The sequence below is a fragment of the Gorilla gorilla genome, chromosome 1 (assembly GCF_029281585.2).
Source record: "Gorilla gorilla gorilla isolate KB3781 chromosome 1, NHGRI_mGorGor1-v2.1_pri, whole genome shotgun sequence".
NCBI classification, from domain to species: domain Eukaryota; kingdom Metazoa; phylum Chordata; class Mammalia; order Primates; family Hominidae; genus Gorilla; species Gorilla gorilla.
Window position 1 is genome coordinate 75,283,417 of NC_073224.2, and position 23,462 is coordinate 75,306,878.

At 46.4% G+C, this 23,462-nt stretch overlaps 1 protein-coding gene across 1 annotated transcript in view; it reads right to left on the reverse strand.

The window, feature by feature from the left end:
• Positions 1-23,462, reverse strand: part of CACNA1E (calcium voltage-gated channel subunit alpha1 E) — a 497,630-nt gene that overhangs the window by 291,784 nt on the left and 182,384 nt on the right. The window contains exons 4-5 of the mRNA XM_063710329.1: positions 12,653-12,758; positions 11,725-11,864 (exon numbers count right to left, since the gene is read on the reverse strand). Coding sequence (XP_063566399.1) covers positions 11,725-11,864; positions 12,653-12,758 — 246 coding nt within the window. The remainder of the gene's footprint in view (positions 1-11,724; positions 11,865-12,652; positions 12,759-23,462) is intronic.

The window sequence follows — 23,462 nt, forward strand, 5'->3', positions numbered from 1 at the left end:
CACAGCTGGGGGGAGTGGAAATCATTGGAAGTTCCTCCTCCTTTATTTGCAGTACTAGCTAGTCAAACTTTGACCTGATCAGATTCCCAGTAGGGAGATCCCACCCCAAACTTGAATTTGCTTATTGGAGAAGAAGGACTGGAGGTCAGAGTCTAATAGACAAAGTTCTAAGAAGGTCTTGGTCAGAATGAGTCTCTCATACACACCACAACCACAACACCACATACTACCCTCTATGGCATCTACCTCAAACTCCCCAAGTCTTGTATTTCAGAACAGAATGTAAAATGAAAACAGGGAAGGATTAGGGAGACTAAGAAAAGGACAACAGAAGAGCAGGGAGGAAGAAGCTAACACGTTAAAGAGCTGGCTGCACTCATCTGAAGAGGGGATGTGGGATGGAAGTGGGCAGGATAAAAGACCGGGGTGAGCATTTACTCCCTTCCCGTCTCTATCACCAGAGTCCATATGTGAAGGATCCATCTGGGTGACCTGTCTCCAGAACAGAGAATATGACACTTACTTGGAAAGGGAACTGGGATTCTCTATTTCCCTCTTCCAAATGAGTGGGTAGAATGTAACTCACAGAGCACTTTGAGCTCCCCACTGGAAGGATGTAAAGGCCCCTAAATCACAAAATGTTATATTTACAGTGGTTATTAACCAGAGTTCAGTTAGGATCCAGATTCAGCATCATGATGTGTCATGGGCTTTGGGAACAGGGAAAAGAGAAACATCCCATAAACAAGCATGTGGGTTGGCTTGATCTTTTGACTATTTTTCTATCAGAAAAATAAAAATCATAATAATCATATAGCAATGTTCTCAGCAAAGCATTTTTAAAATAATTTCTCTGCTGAATATAAAAAATAAAAGCCCACACACTCATCAATTCTTACCCATTATTTGAATCAGTAGGAGATGCTCAGAGTATAATCTCAGAGGGCCAGGGACTATGTCTCTACTCTGGGCAGGTTAACAAATCTTTAACATGTGCTCGGCTAGATTATAAGGTCTGTAGACTGGGTTTTGGTACAGCTCCAATAGGTTAAACAAAATTACAGTTGAGGGCTGATGTTGGAAGGAGGAGGCAAGAAGGAAGAAAGGGACACTGAGGACTTTAATCCTATTTCCCTAATTCTGAGGAGACATGGAGTCATTTGGGCAACTTGTTCTATCTTCTTCTCTGCAAACATCGTGCCTCTCCTGCAAATCTGTTCACTTTCCTGTTTCAAACCATTCAATGGCCTCCCACTGAACATGCCTGGACATGCCAACGAGGCCCTGAATGATGTGAATGATGTGGTCCCTGCCTACTTTCCAACCCCTCTTAGATTACAATCACTGTGGGCCCCTCCAGCCTTCTTTTTGTTTCTCAGACCTGCCATGGCCTCCCCCACCTCTAACCCTGCACAGCTGTCCTACCCTCTGCCTGGAACTCTCCTCATCCTCTCCCCTTCCCTCTTCTCGTCTCATCCTAGCTAAGTATAACTCAGTCTTCAGGTCTCAAGTTAGGTTAGGGTCCCAGTGAAAAGTTATCCTAGCACCCTAACTCTTCTCCTATGCAGCATGTTATACACTATTAAATTAAAGTAAATATCTGTCTTCTCTGCTGGACAGCAAGCTATGAATAGAGGCTATATCTCCATCCAGTGCTGCGTCCCTAGCAGTCAGCACAATGTTTGAACACAGGATGTGCTCAACTAATACCGGCTGCCTCTATACTTCCTTCCCTCCTGTCTTCTCCTGACTCTGTCCATTTTCCCCCACACCATAGTTCAGAGCTCATATATGGGTATTAGGGATGCTTAGCCCTGAGTGGGCTTCTTTCTGGTTTTCTCTCCCTCACCCAGAGTTTTGACTAAGATTCAACAGCAAAGATACCCTAAACCAGGTCAGTTTCAGTTCCATTTCAGATTGAGCTCTCCCATGGCTAGTCATGCCAACCTGGACTAGGTAAGGACTCTCCAAGGCCAGCTGGGCCCCAGAGGGCTGGTGGAGAGGAGGTGAGATGCAGGGACCCCCACAGTGATGTAAATTGTTTCCAATGCATCTGACATGTGAAGCAGCCACACTTGTCACTCTGCCTCCTAGTCACTGTTCCAGTGCTGGAGGCCAGGGAGAAAAGCCATGGCCCTGAGCCCCCTTCCTAAATGTTCTGTCACCAAGGTCCAGGCAACTGACAGAAGAGTGGCAGCCAAGAAGGAAGGAAATGAAAGACAAGAGGGAAGAAGTCAGACCTCAGGCTTCTTTTCAGCCCCTCCTTTGTGCAAGGGCTCTGCCTGGACATTCTTCCTGGAGGAGAGAGGGCATTGTCAGCCTTCCTGGGTCACATCCAGATGTGGGCGGACAGGGGCTGACCCCTCTGGGCCTGTGTATGTTTTGTGAGAAGTGGGGAGGATAGAAGACAAAGAAAGGGAAGACCAAAAAAATGGAAATCTAGAAAATGTAACATTTTCCTTGTTAGAAAAATTTAAAATAAAGGCCTTTGTTTCAACTTTTACTCTTGGAACTTCTTTGTTGTTCTTATGGGTAATGACTGTAGCAGGATTTGACTAATTTTGATAAAATTAGATATGCTGCTGATAGGAAATAAGATATATCCTATGTGCGATACGTAGTAAACTTCTCTCTTGAGGCAACATTATAACTAATGGAAAATTTTAAATTTACCATAGTTTTAAAATTTGCAATAGGTTTCAGTGAAATTTGTTTCTGTGGTTGCAAGTTTTATAGACATAAATGACCATTCTTAATGAGGTCTACAGAACCATAGTATTTTGAGTACTTTCAATTTTTATATGCTGGTTTTTTTCAAGGCACTCAGGGTGCTTTATGTGTATTTTAACATTTATCTTTATAATATCACTGTCCTGGAGGGAAGGTATTATTGTTCACTGATTTGGTATTTTGCTTTATTGTTTTGCAAAACACTTTGGCAGTGGAGGCTGTGCTGTACACTAGATATAGCAAGGGCTTTAGAATTGTTGATAATAGAATTAAAGGGCCAATCTCTCCCCTTAGTAACTGTTTGACCTTGAGCAAGTGACTTTGCCTCTTTAAGTTTTGGTTTCCTCATCTGTAAAATGGAGATAATATCACTATTGCCTTACATTTCTATATTTAAAATAATATGTGCAAGTGCCAATATAGAATATGAAGCCTTCTGCATTTAAAATAAGACATGAGCTCCTGGTTAAATGGGAGCTGTCATTATCAACATCATCACTATCCTATTTGCTTGTCATGAAACCTGGTGGAGGTAGCTATAGCAGGTTTTACCTTCACTTCATAAATGAAGTTTCATAAAGGAAAGCCAAGCTGAGATGGGTTACATCATCACCAGTATGACAGAGAGAATGTATGTCAGGATCAGGACCAGAACCCAGAGCCCCCAAGTCATTCAGTCCATGAGATTAAACTCTGTTTCCATGTAAGTTGCACATATATATTCCAGCCAAATAACAGAAAATCTTATTTCTTAATACCTCCAGCTTCATGGCCTAAATACAACCAAGAAGCAGCAGATTCTCATCGCCAGGGGTAGTAAGGCATCGCTGCAACAGAGTCCTAGATTTGGAATTACACAGGATCCAAGCCCCAGCTCACCACACCCCATCTAAAAGACCCTGGACAAGTTACTTAGCAACATGCACTTTAGTCTTCTCTTCTGTGAAAAAAATAATAAGTAAGGGAAAGTTAGGCAAATTTATTATTCTCCTAGATCTAAAATTCAGTGACTGAGCTTTAGTAACCTTAGCCTTACCTTGTCTTCATATGTTCTTTCTTAAACCAGCACGCCCTCATTTTCCTCTCAACATCGGCTCTGCCCCCCCTTGCCCCTTCCCTTTGGTAACCACTCTGCACTCATTATATCTGCTATTTCCTGACTTCAGTGACACATACATTAAATAGTGCTGCTGCATTTTCACATTTCACACCAACACAGTTATACTTAACTGTGGACTATATTTACAACATAGACACAAGTGCACAAATCTCTACCCAAAGGAGGAGACATATTTCAACCACAGAATGGAAATGTAAACAGTTCCTTTAATTCTCAATTCTGGTAAATCTATAGAGTTCGCATTTATGCCATATCCACCTCTGCTTTGAAAACATACCTGGGAATTTTCACCCCACCTCCCTCTTCCACATACACTCATGCACAAGCACAAGAATGCACGCATTTAACTGCCTTCAAATGAGAGCTCCAGGCCCAGGAGAACGGTCTGACTTAGAAAGCACCTTGCCATAATTTCTTTCCCTGTATCACCCTGAGTGAATGCAATGCCAGGAGACAAATAAAGTCCCAAACCAAACCACCCAGGGATTTTGAAGCTTTCTTCACTCCCTCTGGCTTTTCCTCCTCTTTGGTGATATCAAAGCCAATTCAGGCCCCACTCAGTTCTGTCCATATGGAGCTTCTGTCAATGGGTGGGGGTGGCAAGAAGAAGCCTTTCAGGAAACAGAAACCATCCCAACACCAATGTCTTACATCTGGAACACAGTGTATATTCAATATATATCTGTTGAGTGAACCAATGGTGCATCTCAATATAGAAAAAAGACAGAGTGCATACATGAGAAAAAATTCCCTCCCACCCAAGGCACAATCCCAACTCAGCTGCCCATCAACTACTAACTGGCACTCTCACTCGGAGTCTCCCTGAAGTAACCGGATTTATCAGCAGCACAGAGCTAAGAAGAGACCTTTAAGCTTCACATTTTGTCTTTTGCCCACCTCTCCCTGGAATCAAAATCCTATATTCTAACCTTATCTTTTCCATCATTTGCCCATCTGGGGGAAAATGCAATTGGAACAGAAATAATGTTCTGATAAAAGGAGATGCTGCAAGTGGCAGCTGTGCTCCCCAGTGTGGAGCTAGAAATGCACAAAAAGCCAGGGAGGAGGTGGAGATCTGTCAGAGGAGCAGCCAGCAACGATGCTGAGAGGAAGAACTGAAAAGTGGTAAGGCTTACAGGCTTGCAGACCTCCCCAACATCAGCATTAATAATGCTGATGCCAGGTTTAGTGCCTAGCATTAAGCCACTAAATAAATATCTGGTCATCTAGCAGCTCAGCTAAGTATCTCTGAGTCCCTTGCCTTGCTCCACTCAGCCTCGGTTTCCCATCTCCTAAATAACAAGTTCTCATGTCTCCTCCCTCTACCCATTCTGCCCTTGCTCCCCATCTGCATCCTTCACCTGCCCAGAACAGTAAGGACAAGTAAAAGACAGGTCTCTGAGGTCCCGCCAGGCTCACTGGCCTGGTGATGCTATATAAATACCCAGTGATATCATACTATTACCACAGGGATTCAAATTGGGCTGGGGGCCCGAGGACTGCATTCACAACTCTTCCCCCACATTCTCAGCCTCAGAGAGACAGTGCTGAGGAAAACTCTGCTTTCCTCGATCTTTAGCTGCTCAGGAAACTCTTGTATTAGGGCAGCCTCCTTACAGAAAACCCTCTAAAAATACCTATCAATATATATTTAGCTCTAGATAGCATCCTCCTACCAACAGGCTTCAGGCTAAATCGTTCTGCATGTGCCACTGGCGAGAAGCTGGGGATGAGGACGGCAGCTCCCAGCTTTACTGCAGCACTCCCTGGCTCTCCTCTCCCCTGCTCCCTTTTCCTCTGCCTCCCCTCTTTCTGCTTGGCTCTGCACATTCTCCCAAACTGCAGCTAAGGATGTGGAGATGGCTCCAACTCCTTTCCATAGCTTTCCTCAGAGTTGATTCCAGAGTAAAAAAGAAAAAAGAGTTGTGCCACATCCAGAGCAGACTCAGAGTGAAACAGTGAACCCCCTGCTCAAAGCCTTCCGTGGCTCCCCACTGCCCTCTGGTTAAAGTACAGACTACTCAGAATGGCCTAGACTGGCCCCTGCTGACCTCTGCAGGTCTCTCCCTATGCCACCTGCCAGGCTTCCAGAAGTGTCCTGTGGTCTGTCTGTGTGCCTCTCTCCATGCGCCACCCCCACAGGGCATTTGTACATAGCATTCTTTCTCCCAGAAGGGCTCTTCTCCTTCCCTGCCCAGCTGAGTTCCATCTGTCCATCCTTTACACTTATTTAAATGTGACTTCTTTCAAGAAGCTTTCCCCAGTGCCCCAGGGCCAGGCTGGACACCCTTTCACGTTCTCATGTTGCGTGGCTCCAGCCCCCACCACCATGGAAGACACTAGGCCCCATTCCACCCACACCAAACACAGTGCCCGGCACACAGTGGGTATTCAGCAATAGCTCTTGAGGGGCCTCCTAGGCCCTGGGGTGATGACCTTGGCAGAGGAAGGAGGAAGAGCCAGGCACAGACACACCTGCCCCTCCCCAGAGTCTACACCATGTGCTCCGCAGTAAAGGGAAGAGCCAACGCAGGTCACCTCCCACGCAAGGCTGACAAAACTCAGGAAAGAGCATATTTTGAGCTGATTTGGGGGTTTTCTTAGGAAAATAGACAATATTACCAACACTCAAGACTAGCTCTGTAATGTCACCAATACTTTAACATACAATGGAAAACAAAGACTTCCAGATGGAAAGGGATAACACACTTTTCTCCATTTGGCCTGAACCCAAAGAGACACAAGGGAAATAGGGAAAGGAGACTAAATTGCTCCAGCAGCACAGGAACAGCTGGTGCTGACGCTGAGTCTGAGGCAGTGACATCACTTGGCCTAGGGAAGGTGCCCAGGTGCTAAAGGCAAACCGGCCTGGGTTCAAATTCTGACTTTACCTTATACCAACCATTTGGATTTGGACAAGTTAAATTGTCTGTGCCTTGGCTTCTTCATCTGTAAAATGGGACTGGGTAATAGTCAAGCCGAATGATTCTCAACTCCTGGTACATTTTTAGGATTAGAAATTGTGTGTGTGTGTGTGTGTGTGGTCTTTGGCACATGGTTCAATAAATGACCATTTGTATTATATGGTAAACGCTAGGTGATGTAATACCCCTGCTTTCTCCTTATCCACCCCTCCAACCCCCACCCCATCCACAGCCACTTCAATGAGGTTAGGTCTTCAATATGCAGTGCTGACTCTGCCTTCATCACCCAGGAAGCAATTCTCAGGAGATAACACTGACAACCTGGTAAATAACCACAGATGACTGGAAGCCCAATATTGCTTAATGGCCTAGAAATTGAGCTCCCAGCTTTCATTTTCCTAATAGAATGACCAGAATATGAGCAGCCTGGCAGAGGTAGATAGAGATGAGAGAGACATAGACACTGCCTGGCTCAGCCAGGCCAAGGGGGAAGGCTGGGAACAGACAATCCCTCTTTACCCCAGCCCCAGCCTTCCCCCAGCACTCATTTTTGTATTCTATAGACAAGAGAATCTGGGGATAGGCAAGCAATTCAATTCAATCAGCATTTACTGAGTACCAACTATATGCCAGGCACTGGGCATATAGAGATGAGCGGGCATCTAAGACACAGTCCTCGCCTTCATTTCCCTGTTGTTACCCATGGTTTAGGAGTACCCTTGACTCTCATCCTCCCACCTCATCTGCCCATCTGTTCCAGGTACTATATTTTTATAACTCACTCTTGACTAATGTGTAATAGTGACTTCAACTAATTTGGAATTCTCCAGGTGGCCTGACAAGTGTTTAAAAATTGCCTGAGTTGTTCCCAATGCAAGAGAGATCCCAAGTTCTGTAAGATAAGAATGTGTTAAAAGAATGGCAAATTCCATTGTCTTTTAGCAGGTGGGAAAATATAATAACGTCCACATTTCTCGGTCCCAGCATTGCCTTCTGCCTTCACCAACACAATACTAGTTGCACTGAATTAATGAATTGGTGAGTGAATGAGTGAACAAACAAGCCAATTAATGAAGAAATCAGCTGGAACTCTGATCCACTCTCTACACATCAAACCATGCTATGCTGACAGTTAAAGTGACATGCCTTCTTTACCACAGAGCAGGGAGTCTCATCCCAAGCCCACAGAGAGAAGACTCAGGATGGACACATTGGGCCCCTGTCCCCTTCAACTCACATGTGAAGCCCCACCTTTGAGAGTGAACATTTGCCTGATTATACCTCCCTGAGCTCATCCCACACTGCCTCACGGGGACTAAAGGAACCTGCAACCACAGAGCCTTAGAACCATGGGGCCCTTGGGGTTGTGAAGTAACTGACAGTATGGGGAAAAGTCAGTGAAAGAAGGAACTTGGAGCCAGGAGATGTGGGCTCAAGTCCTGGATCTAGTGCCTGCTAGCAATTCATGTGCCCTCTCTGATCCTCGGTTTCTTCATCTGTAAAATGAGGCTAGCAAGGTCTTTTCTATGGCATTATGAGGACAAGATGAAGCAATGTACATAAATGCGCTTTCTAAACCATGCACACCCTCAACTTATAGGCCAAAGAACACTAAAGTTTAGGAGGTCAGAGGTCACAGGCAGAATGTGGTAGCCCAGGCCCCCCAACTAGTCATCTCTTAGCAAAGATCAATAAGAGCAGGTCTTACACTGAGCCAGCTGACTGACACCTCAGCACCCACTTCCCTCCTGTCAGCACCGAGAGCTGAGAAGTTGTGCAGCCTCAGCCCTGAGGCACTGTGTCATGCTCCAGCACCTGTCATTCCTCCTGAGCAGAGGGGAAAATGGGAGGTGACACCTGGAGATGAGGTGGGAAGGAAGAGCTGTCAGCAGGGACTGCTGTGGGTGCAGGTGTCAGGAAGACAAAGGGGGATACCAGGTGGCCTGGTAAGGAGGCTGCACAAGGCAGGGGTCAAAACACCAGCCCTGGATCAAAGGGCACAATTCTGACTCCTGCATCTGCCATTAAGAGGCAGGTGTGATCTTGGGCGAATAACTTACCCTCTTTGAGTACCAGATGACTCATCTCTAAAGTCCACTTTGCCTGCCTCCCTGGTTGGTATCACATGTCATTGAATCTACAACCCCAACAATTGTAAGATGCCCCGTAATTTTATGTAGCACTAAGAAAGAAAAACATGCTGTCAATTAAACTATATCATGCCATTATTGTAAGACACAGGCTGATTTCAGCAATGTTCCAGCATGAAAAATGTGCATCTTAGAGCCACACAATGTGGTAGATGAGAGCATCATGTGACTGTAAGACTAAATATGATCATGCATTCCTGTGGGATAGAACCGCAACCCTCAGCCCCTCAGCGGGGATCTCAAGAGGACCAAGCTCTTTGCCTGGAGCACATTCACCCATGAATTGAGGAGAAAGGGAACGGTCCATGCTGAGAAGAGGGCTAAGCAGCAGGTCTGGAGGAGGAGCAGGAGCAAAGTCCTGTGAGTTCAGATGGAAATCAGGGGCCTGTGAAGGCAATTCACAAAGCCAGGGACATCTGAAGAGCCACTAAGAAGGGAAGATGTGAGGGATGGGAAAGAGAGCACAGAGAGGACAACTGACTCAGCCAAGCTCAGCACCTGCACTGACTCTTGAGCACCCCCTGGACGTGCAGGCAAGGACCCAGGGGCCCTTCTTGGCTGTGCTGACAAAAGAACCCTACGGGTCCCTATGAATCTGCTTCTTCAACAACCATGTAGCAACCCTTATTTGCAGAGAGATTAACATCTACTGGAAGTCTTCTCTCATGCAGTCAAACAGTCCAGTTTCTCCACCTCCTCTCAGCCATTAGTTCCCAGACCCCACACCAGAACAGCCGTATACTCCTCCAGAAGTACTTCTTCAACCTTGTAAAATGTCTCATAAAATGTGATATCCAAAAGATGTACGTTGGAGCATCTTTAATAATTATCAGAGCAAAAAAACAAAAAGAATCCAAGTGTCAAGTAACTGCAAAAATGAGAAGCAAGATGTGTACATCTACTTAACAAACTGCTGATCAGTCATTACAGATTTTTACCAAAATATGCAATAACATGTAATATGCTCATACTATATTGGGAAGAAAGCAGCAAAATTACAAGCATTTAAAAGACAGCTTGCTTAGCATCGAAGGCCTGGAAGGAAATACCACAAAACAATCAGGAATTTTTCTGAATCAGTGAATTTTTTTTTTTCTTCTTTTGACTTTTCCGTATTTTCCATATTTCTTTAATGAACATATAATCATTTAAAACAAAAATAAATGGACTAGACAAGAAATTTCAAATGGATTCTGCCACATATAGAGCTGAGCAGGACCAAGAATTTACATAAACTTATTATATACACATTACAATACTTTTCTTCTTTTGTTGTTCTTCTGTAGTGACTTATACAACACTTTTCTTCTAGATAGAATCATAACATTTCTAAATGATTCAGATTCTCATACAGGCCTTTTCTAATACAGCACATATTATTTATTTTAGGGACATTTGCAACATTACCTAATATACTTCTGTAATACTATGTAAAAACTATATCTTCATATACTAATTCATATTTAAAATGTAGTAGAATTTTCTTTTAGAAAACTAACCTCCAGAAAATCCTTTTGTAAGGCAACAGATATTTTTAAACATGAATAGTCATCCCAGTCTATTTATCCATTTCCCATATTGAGGGGCTGGCTGCTTACGTGCTTCCATTTACATATTCCAGTCCATTACATCTTCAGTGTTTTCTCTTTCACGTAATCCCAATGGTGTAAAGATTAAAAAATAAGAGTATTTTGTCTATTCCACAAGACAACAAATAGATGCAACCATTCCCAAGCCCTTACCCTTCCTTCTAAGACTTTATCTACCTTCACCCCTCCTCTGACTCCTCCCTGGAAAACAATTCCTCTTTTCTCCCCTTTCCTTTTGGTCAATCACAGTAGTAGCTAATATTTTGCCTTCCCTGCCATTCTAAGTCACTCTCTTCTTTTCTTCATGGGTTTGAACCCTGTCTGCCAAGCAGTTGGGTAAGGGAATTTCCAGACCACATCACTTGCTGCCACATCCACACAGGACCACTCCTCAGTGCCCAGCTTTGCAGGTACCAAGAGCCACCTGACACAAAGACCAACAGGAAGCCACAAAAGTCCAGGAAGGCCTGCCCGTCACACCATTCCCAAGGCCAACATATTTGCTGCCAACGGCACTGGGTCAACCCAGCTTCCTCATACTATATTCATTTCCAAAAGAATGATTTATCAAATATTTAACTACATGTACTGCCATCATATATGCTGCTGTGACACTGGGTCAGCCCCAATGTCGTATGGCTATATTAATTTCCACAGAATGATTTATCCAACATTTTAATATGATTCGATTTTATACTATTAACAAATCTGCAAATGATAAAAACTTCTGTTGTCAGAACACAAGTCTCAATTATCAGTTCAGAAAATATGGCTGGGGTCTTCTCCAATGCCCAAAAGAAGCTGCATTTGACTACATCTTTTGGCCCGTCTCGGAGGTGCCTCCCAGGCGGGGGTAAGCTGCTTGCTTTGGTGAAAAGGCTCATTGGGAAATGTCACCCTCCCCAGAGAAGTGGGTGTTTAGCCACTGAGCCAAGCACAGAATGGAAAACCAGAAGTGGCAGCTTCCAGACCTGGCTGAGAGTCCCATGGCCTCTGCCTAACACCACACGCATCTCCACACAGTACTCATCCTCCTCTTGAGGTGGCTGACCTATGGTCCAGCACCCTGGGGAATCTTAGCCTTGAACTTTTTCTTCTGCCCCTACTCTACAGATTGCTGTCTTCCCACCCCAGATTCCCTGCCCCCAGCCACCTCAAGATACCAACCCCCTTCATACACACACACAGACAGAGAGAGAAAGTGGACTTACCCACTGAGGACCACGATGAAGTCCATGACATTCCAGCCATTGCGGAGGTATGAGCCCTTATGGAAGATGAATCCCAGGGCCACAATTTTGATCCCAGCTTCAAAGCAAAAGATCCCAATGAAATAAGGTTCTGTCTTCTCCTGTGGGGATGAGGAGCAGAAGCACCAGTGAGAAGAGGACTGTGCTTTATGAGACACAGGAAAAGGCACAGCCTGGCCCTTCGTGGATGTCTGTGCTGGGCCTGCCCATGTGTAGGTGGGAAGCAAGGGTGCTAAGGGACCTTTGCAGGTTGTCTGTGACTCAGGAGTGCACAGGGCAAGGGAGACCCAGGGGAGCCAGCTGTAGAAATGGACAATGTGAGGGTCACATCCATGGGCTAGACTTCCTTCCCAGGAAGGTCCCTGATGGCCCTGGCTTTGCCCTGAAGGAGTTTGCTGCTCTTCACATAAGTTAGAAGCTTGAAGGTCATCATCTCAAGTACACACGTGAATTTTAGGCAATTTGTCTGCTCTTTTTAGGGGGAATACGTTAGATGTGTGACTCATTTCTTTAAGGAAAATAAGGACGTAAGCATTGGGAAGTTCATAACCACAAATACACACAAGCACTGAGCATCCTTCATCCTCTCCCCTCTACTGCCCACCTCTTCCTCTCGTGTCAGAAGTCCCTTAGGAAAGAGGAGGGAAGAAAATGGGCCTGTGCCTGCCCTTTCTTCTTCCCTGGCTGCCACGCAGCACAGACACAGTGTTTGTAATCTCTTCTTTTCCGTGTGAATCCCCATGGGGTCTGTCATTAGCTTGTCCCCCAGCAAAGAGCAAACTCCTCCCAGAACTCACAGGCAGGAAGGGAATGGGAGAGTGATAAAGCAGAGGAGAAGAAACCAAGAAAGACAAAAGGGGCAAAGGGGAGAAGGAGGGGAATCACATACCAGTCTTCGGGACATGGGGGTCTTGTCATCCTCAGGAAGATGCTGCTCCAGGGCCAGGACGATGCAGTTGGCAATGATGGTGGCCAGGATCATGTACTCAAATGGCGTGGGAAAGCGGAGTTAAGGAACAAATTCACCAGAGAGGGACACAGCCTCCAAGATGGCTGTGCCCATAAACACACAACTCTATCAACCCGCATTGTGTCTGTGCAGTTTGCATGATTTTTATTTGTAAACAGGCAGGCAGGCAAGACAGTGGATGGTCCTTAGCACGTGAAACCAAAAACATTTGTGCCTGGTCTCTGAACACAAAGCATCTTCTCCAAAAAAAGAACGTATATAGCCAATACATAATATAGTTGGGCATATGGCAGACACTCCAGCTACTGAGTGAATTCAGTAACAAATCCAATAACCAAGGCTGAAAATGGAAGGGGGAAGAAAGGAGGAAGAAACATAATTAATGCCATCGCAGACCCCTTGTTCTCCCCAGTCTTCAAACCACTGAACTGGGTAACGATGCTTGTGCACAGATCTAGCTGCTGCAATCCATTGCTCTCCTGGGCTCACAACTGGAGTCCTCTCTTCTAGAATCTCTGCACCACTGAGTAACAGAAGAACATCTGGAAAATAAACAATTCTCTCCATGTGAGCTTCCTTCTATTTTAAAATTCCACTCAGCAATGTACTTCTGGGGGAAGGAGAGGCTTGCTTTGTCCCACCTTATTTTCTTCTAAGTGTCTGCATCTATATGAAACAGAGACTGATCACGAGTCTGGAATCCTGGACAGCAAAGTCCAGTCCTGTAAGAACCACACTATAATGAATGAATGCAGACTTTTTTCTGTTAGATGTTTTTGAAAACAGGTGAGGTGCTCCCTGTGCCTTTTCAAAAACAGGACTATGACCCCTGCAGGAAGGTTTTGCCACATGCTCCGAGGGACGTGGGAAGGACTCTCAGAAGAGAAAGAGGGAATCACCAGCTCCCAGCGCTGTCATTCTGCATGTTGGGATTTCATTCTGTGATTACTGTTACGACAAACACAAGTTAGCTACTGCAGCTGGTCTTGCTGAGCAATCTGTGCTCTAGAAGATTCTGGAATCCAGGCAGAAGAGAGGAGCAGTAGATCTGGCAAAGTGGAGGGAAGGAAAGGGACTGTTCTTATCTCCCCACATATCCAGACAGGCTGTGTAGGGTGCAGGGCCTGGAACCCTGTCGTGGAGCTCAGGAGGGCAAATCACAGCTATCCCTGCAACGCCCCCCATCCTGCCAGGCTACCTGTGGCAATAACACAATGTTAAGTTAGCACCCAGGGCATCTCTGGGGAGGGCAAGGCAGTGTGTGCAATGAGATGTGAGCTGCTCACCAGTTGCTCTGGTCTTGGTGCTGGCATCGGGGGCTGCAGGGCTGAGATGCTGGCTGTGTGTGAGCCCCTAGTCCTTCTCTTAATCCTCATTTGGCAGTGCCTTCTCCTCCCCCACCACCATGCATCCCTGAGTCACACTGGAGAGTCACACTCACTTGCCAGCAGCTGACCGCCATCGTTCCTTCCCACGCACCTCTAGCACTCACACAGCACACAGACCCCAGAGACCATTCCACGGGCCTCTGCTGCCCTGAGGTTCAGCCACCGGAACTAAAAACAGACCTGGCCTCAGGGGACTTCGGAGCCTGTCCATTGCCTCCACACCCCACTGTGCCTGCTTAAACCCTCCCACTCAGAGGGGCGCCTCCCCTCATGGAAAGTCCCTCAGCACCCATGGGCATTCCTCTTCCTTCAAACACTCCGGGTGCCAAGCCCCTGAGAGCCAAACATGCCAGCAGACACACACCACAGATGCCCACCCAGCTAGCATGCCCACCTTCTAAGGACTGGCCCCCAACATACAGCCTGCCAAGGGCCACCCATGCCCACTGATCACAGGGGGAGTGCTCCTCCCCTCCCATTATGGCTGTAACCCAGACCTCTGAAAAAATGCAGAGCAACCAGGGACCACACAAGGACCCAGTGTCCCATAAGCCTTCTGAACAGCCTAGGTTGCCCTGGGCCTGGCATAGGCACCCGGAATCCCAGACTCATCCCTGCAAATTAAAGATGGGAACCCAGCAGCAATGGTGGCCAAGGAATCCATACCCTTTCCTGAAAACATGCTCGGGCGATGGGTCCAGAAAGGGAACTGACAACACGCATACAAGTCACTGACAAAAGACAACAGAAGTTGAGAGCGTTGAGAGTGGTATTCCTAAAATGCAGGCCATGAAATACTGGTGCTATAGGAACTTGCAATCAACCAATGAGAGAAAGCCTGGGTTGGGTAAAGTTAAGCAGGTTTCTCCCCAGCAGGACTTCTTGGGGCCTTTAATACTTTTGCATACAGTGGGCACACACCCCATCACACACACACACACACACACACACACACACACACACACAAGGTGTTTGGGACAGCACACAACATTTCCCAAACTTGCTTCACCTTGTAACTCTTTTTTTCAGAGCATCTCTTTTGAACGGTGTTCCCAGGAACATACCTGGGCAGCCTGACACAAAGTGGGGGTCTGTCTGCCAGTCCCCAAGAGCTGGGGGAGGAGGGCTGATGGATCTGACTGGAGTGAAACCAGGGCCTCTTCCATGTCATCCCCTGTCCTGGTTCCTAACAAAAGTGTTCACAACAGTGTGGGGCTCACCTGGTCACTCCTCACAGCTGGAAACGTCTCATGCAATTTCAGACACCTGCTCAGCAGATCCAAGAAGCCCAGTGCCTGCCCTGGGAGGTAGGACTGGGCACGAGTACTTTCTCGTTCAAGCTGCAGACCTCTCGCATTCTCATGGGTCTATGCGGGGTCTATGATTGTTTTGGGGGGTTGAATCTTCTTCCCCTGAAAACCTGAAAGTGATAAGCACAGGCTTCAAAGTAGATGGGTTCTCGGTGCTGAGCCTGCAGGCAAGACAGGTCCTGGCAGCCATGTGCCTCCGAGGCCTCCCCACTCACAATACCCACTTGGACCATGGCAGCTCCTCCACTGCCCCTGACTCCCCACTCACAATATCCCCTTGGACCATGGCAGTTCCTCCACTGCCCCAGCTCCCTGCTTCCACACCCATACCTGCATTTTCCTAGCCAGATAACCCAAGTATATTGCTCCCTATAAGGACCTTTAAGCTCAACTAGCCCAGAATGTCCAAGGGCAGATATGTGAGGTTTGTGGGGACACAGGCTAGCTCAGGAATGTGTAGCCAACACCACTGGAAGATGCTCCAGGCAGGGGAATGGCTCTTGGCCCAGGTGCTGATGAGTCAAACTCCCAGTGACTGGCCAGGTATCTGGGTGGCTGAGAATTCATGAGGTCTTGATGGCTGGTGCTACCCAAGGCCCTAAAGTCTAGAATCTAAAGGTGGGAGTTTGGTAATTCACAGGTTCTAAGAAGACCCTATTCTCACTTCCTCTCCAGCCAAATCCTCTTCCCACTATCTGATGTGAGGCCCATTCAGAGCAGCAATCTTCTGGCTTAAAAATATTTTTTTTTGCTTTACATTTTTAAAATTGTTCAGATATATATGCCCTTGAGAGGGATGTCCCTTTCGGCCTTATAGGGCATCTAGACCTCAGGATGAATTCATGGCTGCGGTAATGAAGAACCTGCAGTGAGAATGTGGAGATTCTGTGTAACTGTGGACTAGGTGAAAGAATGGATAGTGGCAGGGAAATCTCAGGGGAGGTGAGCAGAAGAGACCATCCAAGTCTGCCTAGGCCCCAGCCACTCTCCCTTACAGCCCTGTTCTTTAAAGCCTTTTCCACTTCCCTTTCTGAAGAAAGCACAAAGAAGAGGCATTTACATCTAGGTGCTTCTGCCACCACATGCAACGGTGTTTCTTCTCCTTTCCGGTCATACATCAAGACCAAGCTGAAATGCCACCTTGTCAGTGAAAGTTTCTCCCCGTGCCCCACAGCTCTTTGAATTGTGTGACTGTATTATTTCTTCTCCTATTTAAATCAAGAAACTGTATCTTGAAAGCAGGAGTTTTGCTCATGTCTCTACTGGCAGTGCTTAGCAGAGCCCATGGTATACAGTAGGAGCTTAGTCAATGTCCAATGCAGGTAGGAATGAACATGAGGCATTCACTGAGGAGCCATTATAAAGACAGGGCTTTGCTCACCCACTCTGGCCTGAGCCATGGCTCCTGCTCACTCCCACCCTTGCAGGCTGCCTCCGAGGCACCACTCCCATTTCTTCCCGACAGCAAAACTTCACACCCCAAAGCAATGGCTCTGCTACATCCCCAAAGTGAAGAGCCTAGACGGCAAATAACACCCACCCACCAGTTAAGCTAGTGCACCTCAACCTGGCAGACTGGACAAAGACATGACTTAGAAAGGTCAAAGGGAGCTCCGAGTCGCCACGGCCTCAAAGACCGTCACCCTTCATGGCAACCACAATCAGGGACAAGATGGAAGTCTGTCCAGGACTCTGACTCTCTGTTCTAGAATTCAGTGACACTCATTACACTCTGTGCCTGACACTGTGCATATTTTAGAGAAGAATATCTATCCCTGGTATCCAGATTGCTTGTGTTCTGAAATCTTGAACAAATGGAGATGATGGGGCAGTAAGGACTGGGAGCCCCAGGGCAGGACGTTGCCTGCATCACTCACCACTGTGCTTGGCACACAGTGGGGCCCCGGTAACTGTTATTTTATTAATAAATTAATACTCAATTGATAAATGAATCATACAGGGAAACTAGAGCCAGAGGTATCCTTACAAAAGGTACCCACACTCTCCACACTGTATACCCATTTGAACTTTTTATACTGTCCACTGTAGACACACATGACCTATTTAAAAAAGAAAATAAACCAGCATACATGGAAGATCCCTTTCATGTTTAAAAAAAAAAAGAGAAGGCCAGGTGCAGTGGCTCACGCCTGTAATCCCAGCACTTTCAGAAGCCAAGGTGGGCAGATCACGAGGTCAGGAGATCAAGATCATCCTGGCTAACACGGTGAAACCCCATCTCTACTAAAAAAAATACAAAATGTTAGCCAGGCGTGGTGGCACGCACCTGTAGTCCCAGCTACTCGGGAGGCTGAGGCAGGAGAATGGCGTGAACCTGGGAGGCGGAGCTTGCAGTGAGCTGAGATCGTGCCACTGCATTCCAGCCTGGGCAACACAGCAAGACTCCGTCTCAAAAAAAACAAAAACAAAAAAAAAAGAGAAGGGAGAGAACGAGAAAAAATTCTGTCTTGCTGGAAGGATGATGAGTCTTCTCTCGGTAGCAGGGTTATTTTCACTTTTTTCTTTACTCCTCTAACCATTTTCTGAGTGTTCAAATGAGCATGTGTTCATTTATCACTACAAAATCAATTAAAGCTGTATGTATCCTGAAAAGAACAAATCAACACAAAAACCCATCCCAACCTGAGAGTGAGGAGGAATGCGATGGCCAGAGAAATCAGAAAAAGACTTCGGAGGGGATTAAATGCAAGAGAATGAAGGGACCTGGCCAAAATGAGGAAATGACCACGAAAGCATTTTGAAACCTGCAAAAGACATCTTCCTTCCTGCCTTCCCTCCCGTACCAGCTCACTGCTCACTAGAGGCCTCATTTCATAAACTTTACTGGCAATCTCCTCAAACACCCCTTCACTCCTTGCTCCCTCTGAGCCCATTAATGAGGACCTGTGTCGCTCCAACTCTCTTTCTAGTCTAGCAGTTTCAAGACAATCATTAGGGAAATGATAAAAATAGGTTCACTTATTGATTTATCTCCTTTACTCAATGCTCCTTCCTTTGAATGGTTGACTTGTTTCCTTAGCAACATGGCTAATTTGAGCAGCACGACGCGGCCTGCACACCTGCCATTTGTTCATTTCCTTCTTGAAGCACAGAAAGCTGGGGCAAGGGTGTTGATGCTGGTTCTGCTGTCACCGGAGCCCTGGGGGCCTGGCCTGGAGCTGAGCTCTTCATCTGCCTGAGCCTAAAGAGCCTCCTCATCATCACCTCTCAGGTACAGATCTGCAGGTACATGCTTGGGAAGGACTTAGACCTCAAGCAGTAAATATTGGGTGTCCCCAGGCAAACATGCATCTCTATCACCACCAGGGGGCTCATCCTGAAGACCTCTGTACTCAGCTGTCTCCTCCCAGAGCCTATGACATCCGAACACTAAGAAGGCCATGCTCTGAGGGGTAAGGGGCCACCAGGGACAGGCAGGCAGATAGAATGCTGTGCACTCTCCCAACTTCAGCCTAATGAGGAATATGCTTTTGTGGGGAGCAGTCGGTGGGCACTCAGGCACTTCCTGGAAACTCCTTGGGGGGTATAGAAGAGTCCACAGTCTGAGGGGAGGCATTCCTCAGCCTCCTTTACCCATTTCCAGCCCTCACCCCAGACCCTACAGGAAGACCTGTCTCCTTTTCTCCCTTCAGTCTCATGTTTTTGGACGTCTAAATCCAAGAGATGTAACAGCCTCAGAGGATGGCATGGACGCCTTCATGCATGTCTTTCCACCTCTTCCTCATGTGCACATAAATATCATCCTAATAAGTGGACTTTTACTCAAAGACAGTAACAGAGAAAGAGCCTTAACTAGTCTGTGATTCCGTATTAGCATGACACCAAATAGACATTTTACATATCAACAGGAATGAAATACAGCTATACAAGCCTTCTGTGTAACTTCAGAATCTTCTTCAAGACCTGGAATGCAATGGAGAAAATGTAGCTTGGTAAAGGAAACCAGAGCCAGGCCTCCGACTGCAAAAGCTGTCCCAACACAGTACTCAAGAGTCAATGAAGGGTTATGACCATCCATTCCCACAGAACCAAACAAGAAATACAAAAGGACTGAAGCCTAAAATGATACCGGAATCTGAACTCCCTCTGAAAACTGTAAAGTGTTGCACAAATACAGTTACTTTCAGTATCCTACTAACTCAATCTTTCAGCATTTACTGTGGCTCAATACTTTGGGGAAAGCATCTGTTGGTGGTCACAGCCTCCAGCCCTCAGGAGTGGGCTGGCTGGCTGTAGCCATGGACTGACACAGAGGAGACCAACTCCAATAAAGGATTTAAAAGAAAATTATGGTAATGGGCCTCCGGGAAAAGAGCAAAGACATTTGGCCCAGAACCTCCTGAGAATATGGAAAGCGCATCCAAACACCAGTCCCCAGAGGAGGATTTATGAAGCTGATGGCTCTGATGCAATCTCTCCCAGTGATTAGAAGGGATATTAATCACACCCCAGGCCAGGGCTAAGAACAGGAGGGGTTGAACCATCACAGAAGTCTGGCTCCAGTTCCCACAGACCCTGATGGAAATGCAGTGAGATCATGCTGGTGAGATCATATGACCCTCGTCTGAGCCGACTGAGAAAGATACATCTGTCCTGGAGGGACGAGTAATGCCGAAGACATAAGACCTTGTGCCTAAAACCCAGACATAGCAATAGTTACGACCATCACTTCAACAGTGTGTCTGCATCCCTCATGGTCTTCCTCACCTTCCTAGAAGCAGACATTCTTACAGAAATCTCTGCTTCCTAACCTGTCTACACAAAAGGAAAATTCAAACCAGCCCTGTTCAAACAGGCCTGGCCTGGCCAGGCACAGTGGCTCACGCCTGCAATCCCAGCACTTTGGGAGGCCGAGGTGAGTGAATCACTTGAGGTCAAGAGTTCAAGACCAGCCTGGCCAACATGGTGAAACCCTGTCTCTGCAATTAATACAAAAATTAGCCAGACATGGTGGTGTGCACCTGTAATCCCAGCTACTTAGGAGGCTGAGGCAGGAGAATAGCTTGAACCCAGGAGATGGAGGTTGTGGTGAGCCGAGATCATACCACTGCACTCCAGCCTGGGGGACAGGGTGAGACTCTGTCTCAAAAAACAAAACAAAAAACAAAAAAAAAAGAACAAACAAGCAAAAACAGCCCTGACCAGTCCAGCTCCCTTCCTGGAGGGATGTTTCACATTTTCTCCAGATCATGGCATAAAGTAGAAGTGAGTATGAGGTAAAAAGATGGAGAGCCAAGAGGGCTTTCTAATGCCTCTCAGCAAGCCGCTCCACCCTGCCCAGGTGAGAGGGCCCAGGTTAAGAGATAAGCTATGGTGCAAGGAGTCTTGGCCCAGGGCTCCTTCTGGACTTCTTTGCACTCACTCCTATGGCTGCCCTGGCAGGACATGGCAGCCCAAAAGAGACCAGCCCAGAAAAGGGAATAAACAGACAGAACTATTCCTGGAGATTCTGAGGAGCTATAGATGAACTTTTCAATTCTCTGAAAATAAATGTTAACCTTCCAAATTTATCAATATATGGACTATCTTCCTATTTGGGTAGTCCATACTTTTAGGTTTGCTGGGTCTGTTCTGGGCTGATCAACAGAAGGTGAACCACACATCACCTCCAAAGGGCAAGAGGGCTAAAACCCTGTGTTTCTCCATGTGACAGTTAGCAGTGCACAACTGTGGCTGCAAACCTGGAAGTCCACCCTGCATATCCCTCCCCTCCCCTCTCTAACCACGGCAGGAGACATGCACTGTCAACAAGCAGAAAAACATGAAAGAAGGCTCTGCCTACTCCATACTGTCCCATGTCATCATCTCATTGCTTTCCTTGTGCAATTTTTCTCACCACCCAACCTCATCTTAAAAAAAAAGACTAAAAAACCAAACCCCTTTTCTTTTTTTAAAACAAAACAAAACAAAAATGCATCATGTGACTTCCAGCCTTAACATCAGTTTTTTAACTTTGGTTTCCATGGTGGTGGGATGCAACCTGCCATCGCCATGACAACAGCTGCCTCTGTTCAAATTCACCATCTGACAGGCAGTCCTGAACAGACACACACCTCTCTCCTTCTTAATCCTCTCTCTCTCTCTCTCTCTCTCTTCCCCACTCCTGCTGTCAAGAAGATGGAAATGCCATCACACCTACTCCTAAAAACCTAATGAATGAAAGACAAATAAAGCAATATTGAGAACATAACAAAGAGGCAGAGAACTCCCCAAAAGGCCTTTTGTTTGCCAATACAATCCTGCCGCTCTCTCGTGGAGGTCAGTGGACTCAGTTACTCAAAGCAAAAGATCCTAAGCATTACCCATTTAATGCTGGCTGTGAAGGCAAGTCCAAATTCTCATTACTTTAGACCAAAGAACTCCCATCTGACTCCCAGGACCCTGCCCTCTGGATAAAATGGCTGAAAGGAAGTGCACATGATTGCTACTTTGGTGAACCAACACTGAGGTCAGTTCCAGACTCATCTGGGCCCTGATTCCCAAAGGATGGGGAGTGCCAGTTCTGAGAAAATAAGACAGTACTGTCTCCCTCCCTCCTCCCACTGCCGTGCCCCTTGCAGTTATAGACAGCTGGATAAGTCTTAACAAATTCATTTGTTTTGCGTGTGACTGGATCCTGGACTCAAAACGCTGTCATTCAACACACAGTTTTGGTGAACAGCAGACAAATGATTGAACGCTACAGAAAAGGGAAAAAAGAAAAGGGGAGCATTAAAAGCCTCTGGAAGAAAACAAAACAGCAGTGGGAAAATTACCTGTTTCAGAAACGAGAATTTGTGTTTTGATGACACTCTGATGAATTGGAGCCCATCAAGAGTTCTGGCAGCAACGTGCATTTCAGGGAAGATGACTATGAGGTGCAATCAGCAACCCCACCCAAGACTACACCCCACTTCATATCAACACCAGCATCATGGAACTGAGGCAGCATAAGAAAAATGAAAAGCCTTTTGTGAAAGAGTCCATAGATCACCTGTGGGAGAATGTTTGTTTTCCTCTGAAAATTCTGCAACTGTGCCCTGGCATTCAAAGACACCTACTGAGCCTGCAAACCACGTGAGATAATGTTGAAAGAACTAGGGATACTCAGCTTGGAAAGGGAAGACTTGAGAAATACATCACAGCTGCTTTCAAATATCTAAAGGGCTAGCTTGTAATAAGGGGCTCAGATGTTTTCTAAGTTATTATGGAGGCAAAGACTAAGACCCAATGTGCAGAGTACTCATCCGAAGACAGATCTGGAGCAATAAAGAGAAGAACTTCCACTGTTCCACAAGTGAATGGACTATTTTGTTAAGTAGAAAACTAAGTGTTGTGCTAATAGATGTTTAACATCGGGGGAAAAGCCCCAATGTGTAGCATTTGCAAATTTCTGGGGTATAAATACTCTCTCCATGGCCAATTTCAAGCTACCATCTTGATATCACTGAACATGGAGTCTAGAAGAGACACACAGAGAGGACACTCAAGAGCTGGGACAAGCCAGTTTCAGCACAGCACTTATTGTGAGTTCCACATCCCCAGGGGAGTGTCAAGGATGTTAAGGAGGTGACTCCTGTATTCAATGGTAGTCACGCTGGATCAACCTTCATATGCACAAGGGGTGAACCAACCAGGTAGGAAGCAAGGTCAACAACTCTTAGTCACTTGCTCAAGGGCCTCCTGGGTGAGCCTTACTCTGTCCTTCAGCCTCAAATGGCCTCCTCAGCCAGAACTGCATTCAGGATGTCTGGTCCATCCCCCTCATCACAGAAGGCTGTTACCTGTGCAGCTGGAGGTGTGTCGGAAGCAGCCACAGGTGAATGGCTTTGTCAGTGCAGTGAAACATAAGAATTAATCACCCCATTCTCTCAGGCTAAATTTCAAGACACCCAGGCGGCTCCTGCTATTTCACCATAGACTGCAAGAAAACTGAGAGGGAGCAGCCAAGACGTAATCAAAGCACACTCAAAAGAAACCGAAGGAAGTCAGGTAATTGGCTCCCCTCAGTCTAGAAGATCAGTGGATCTC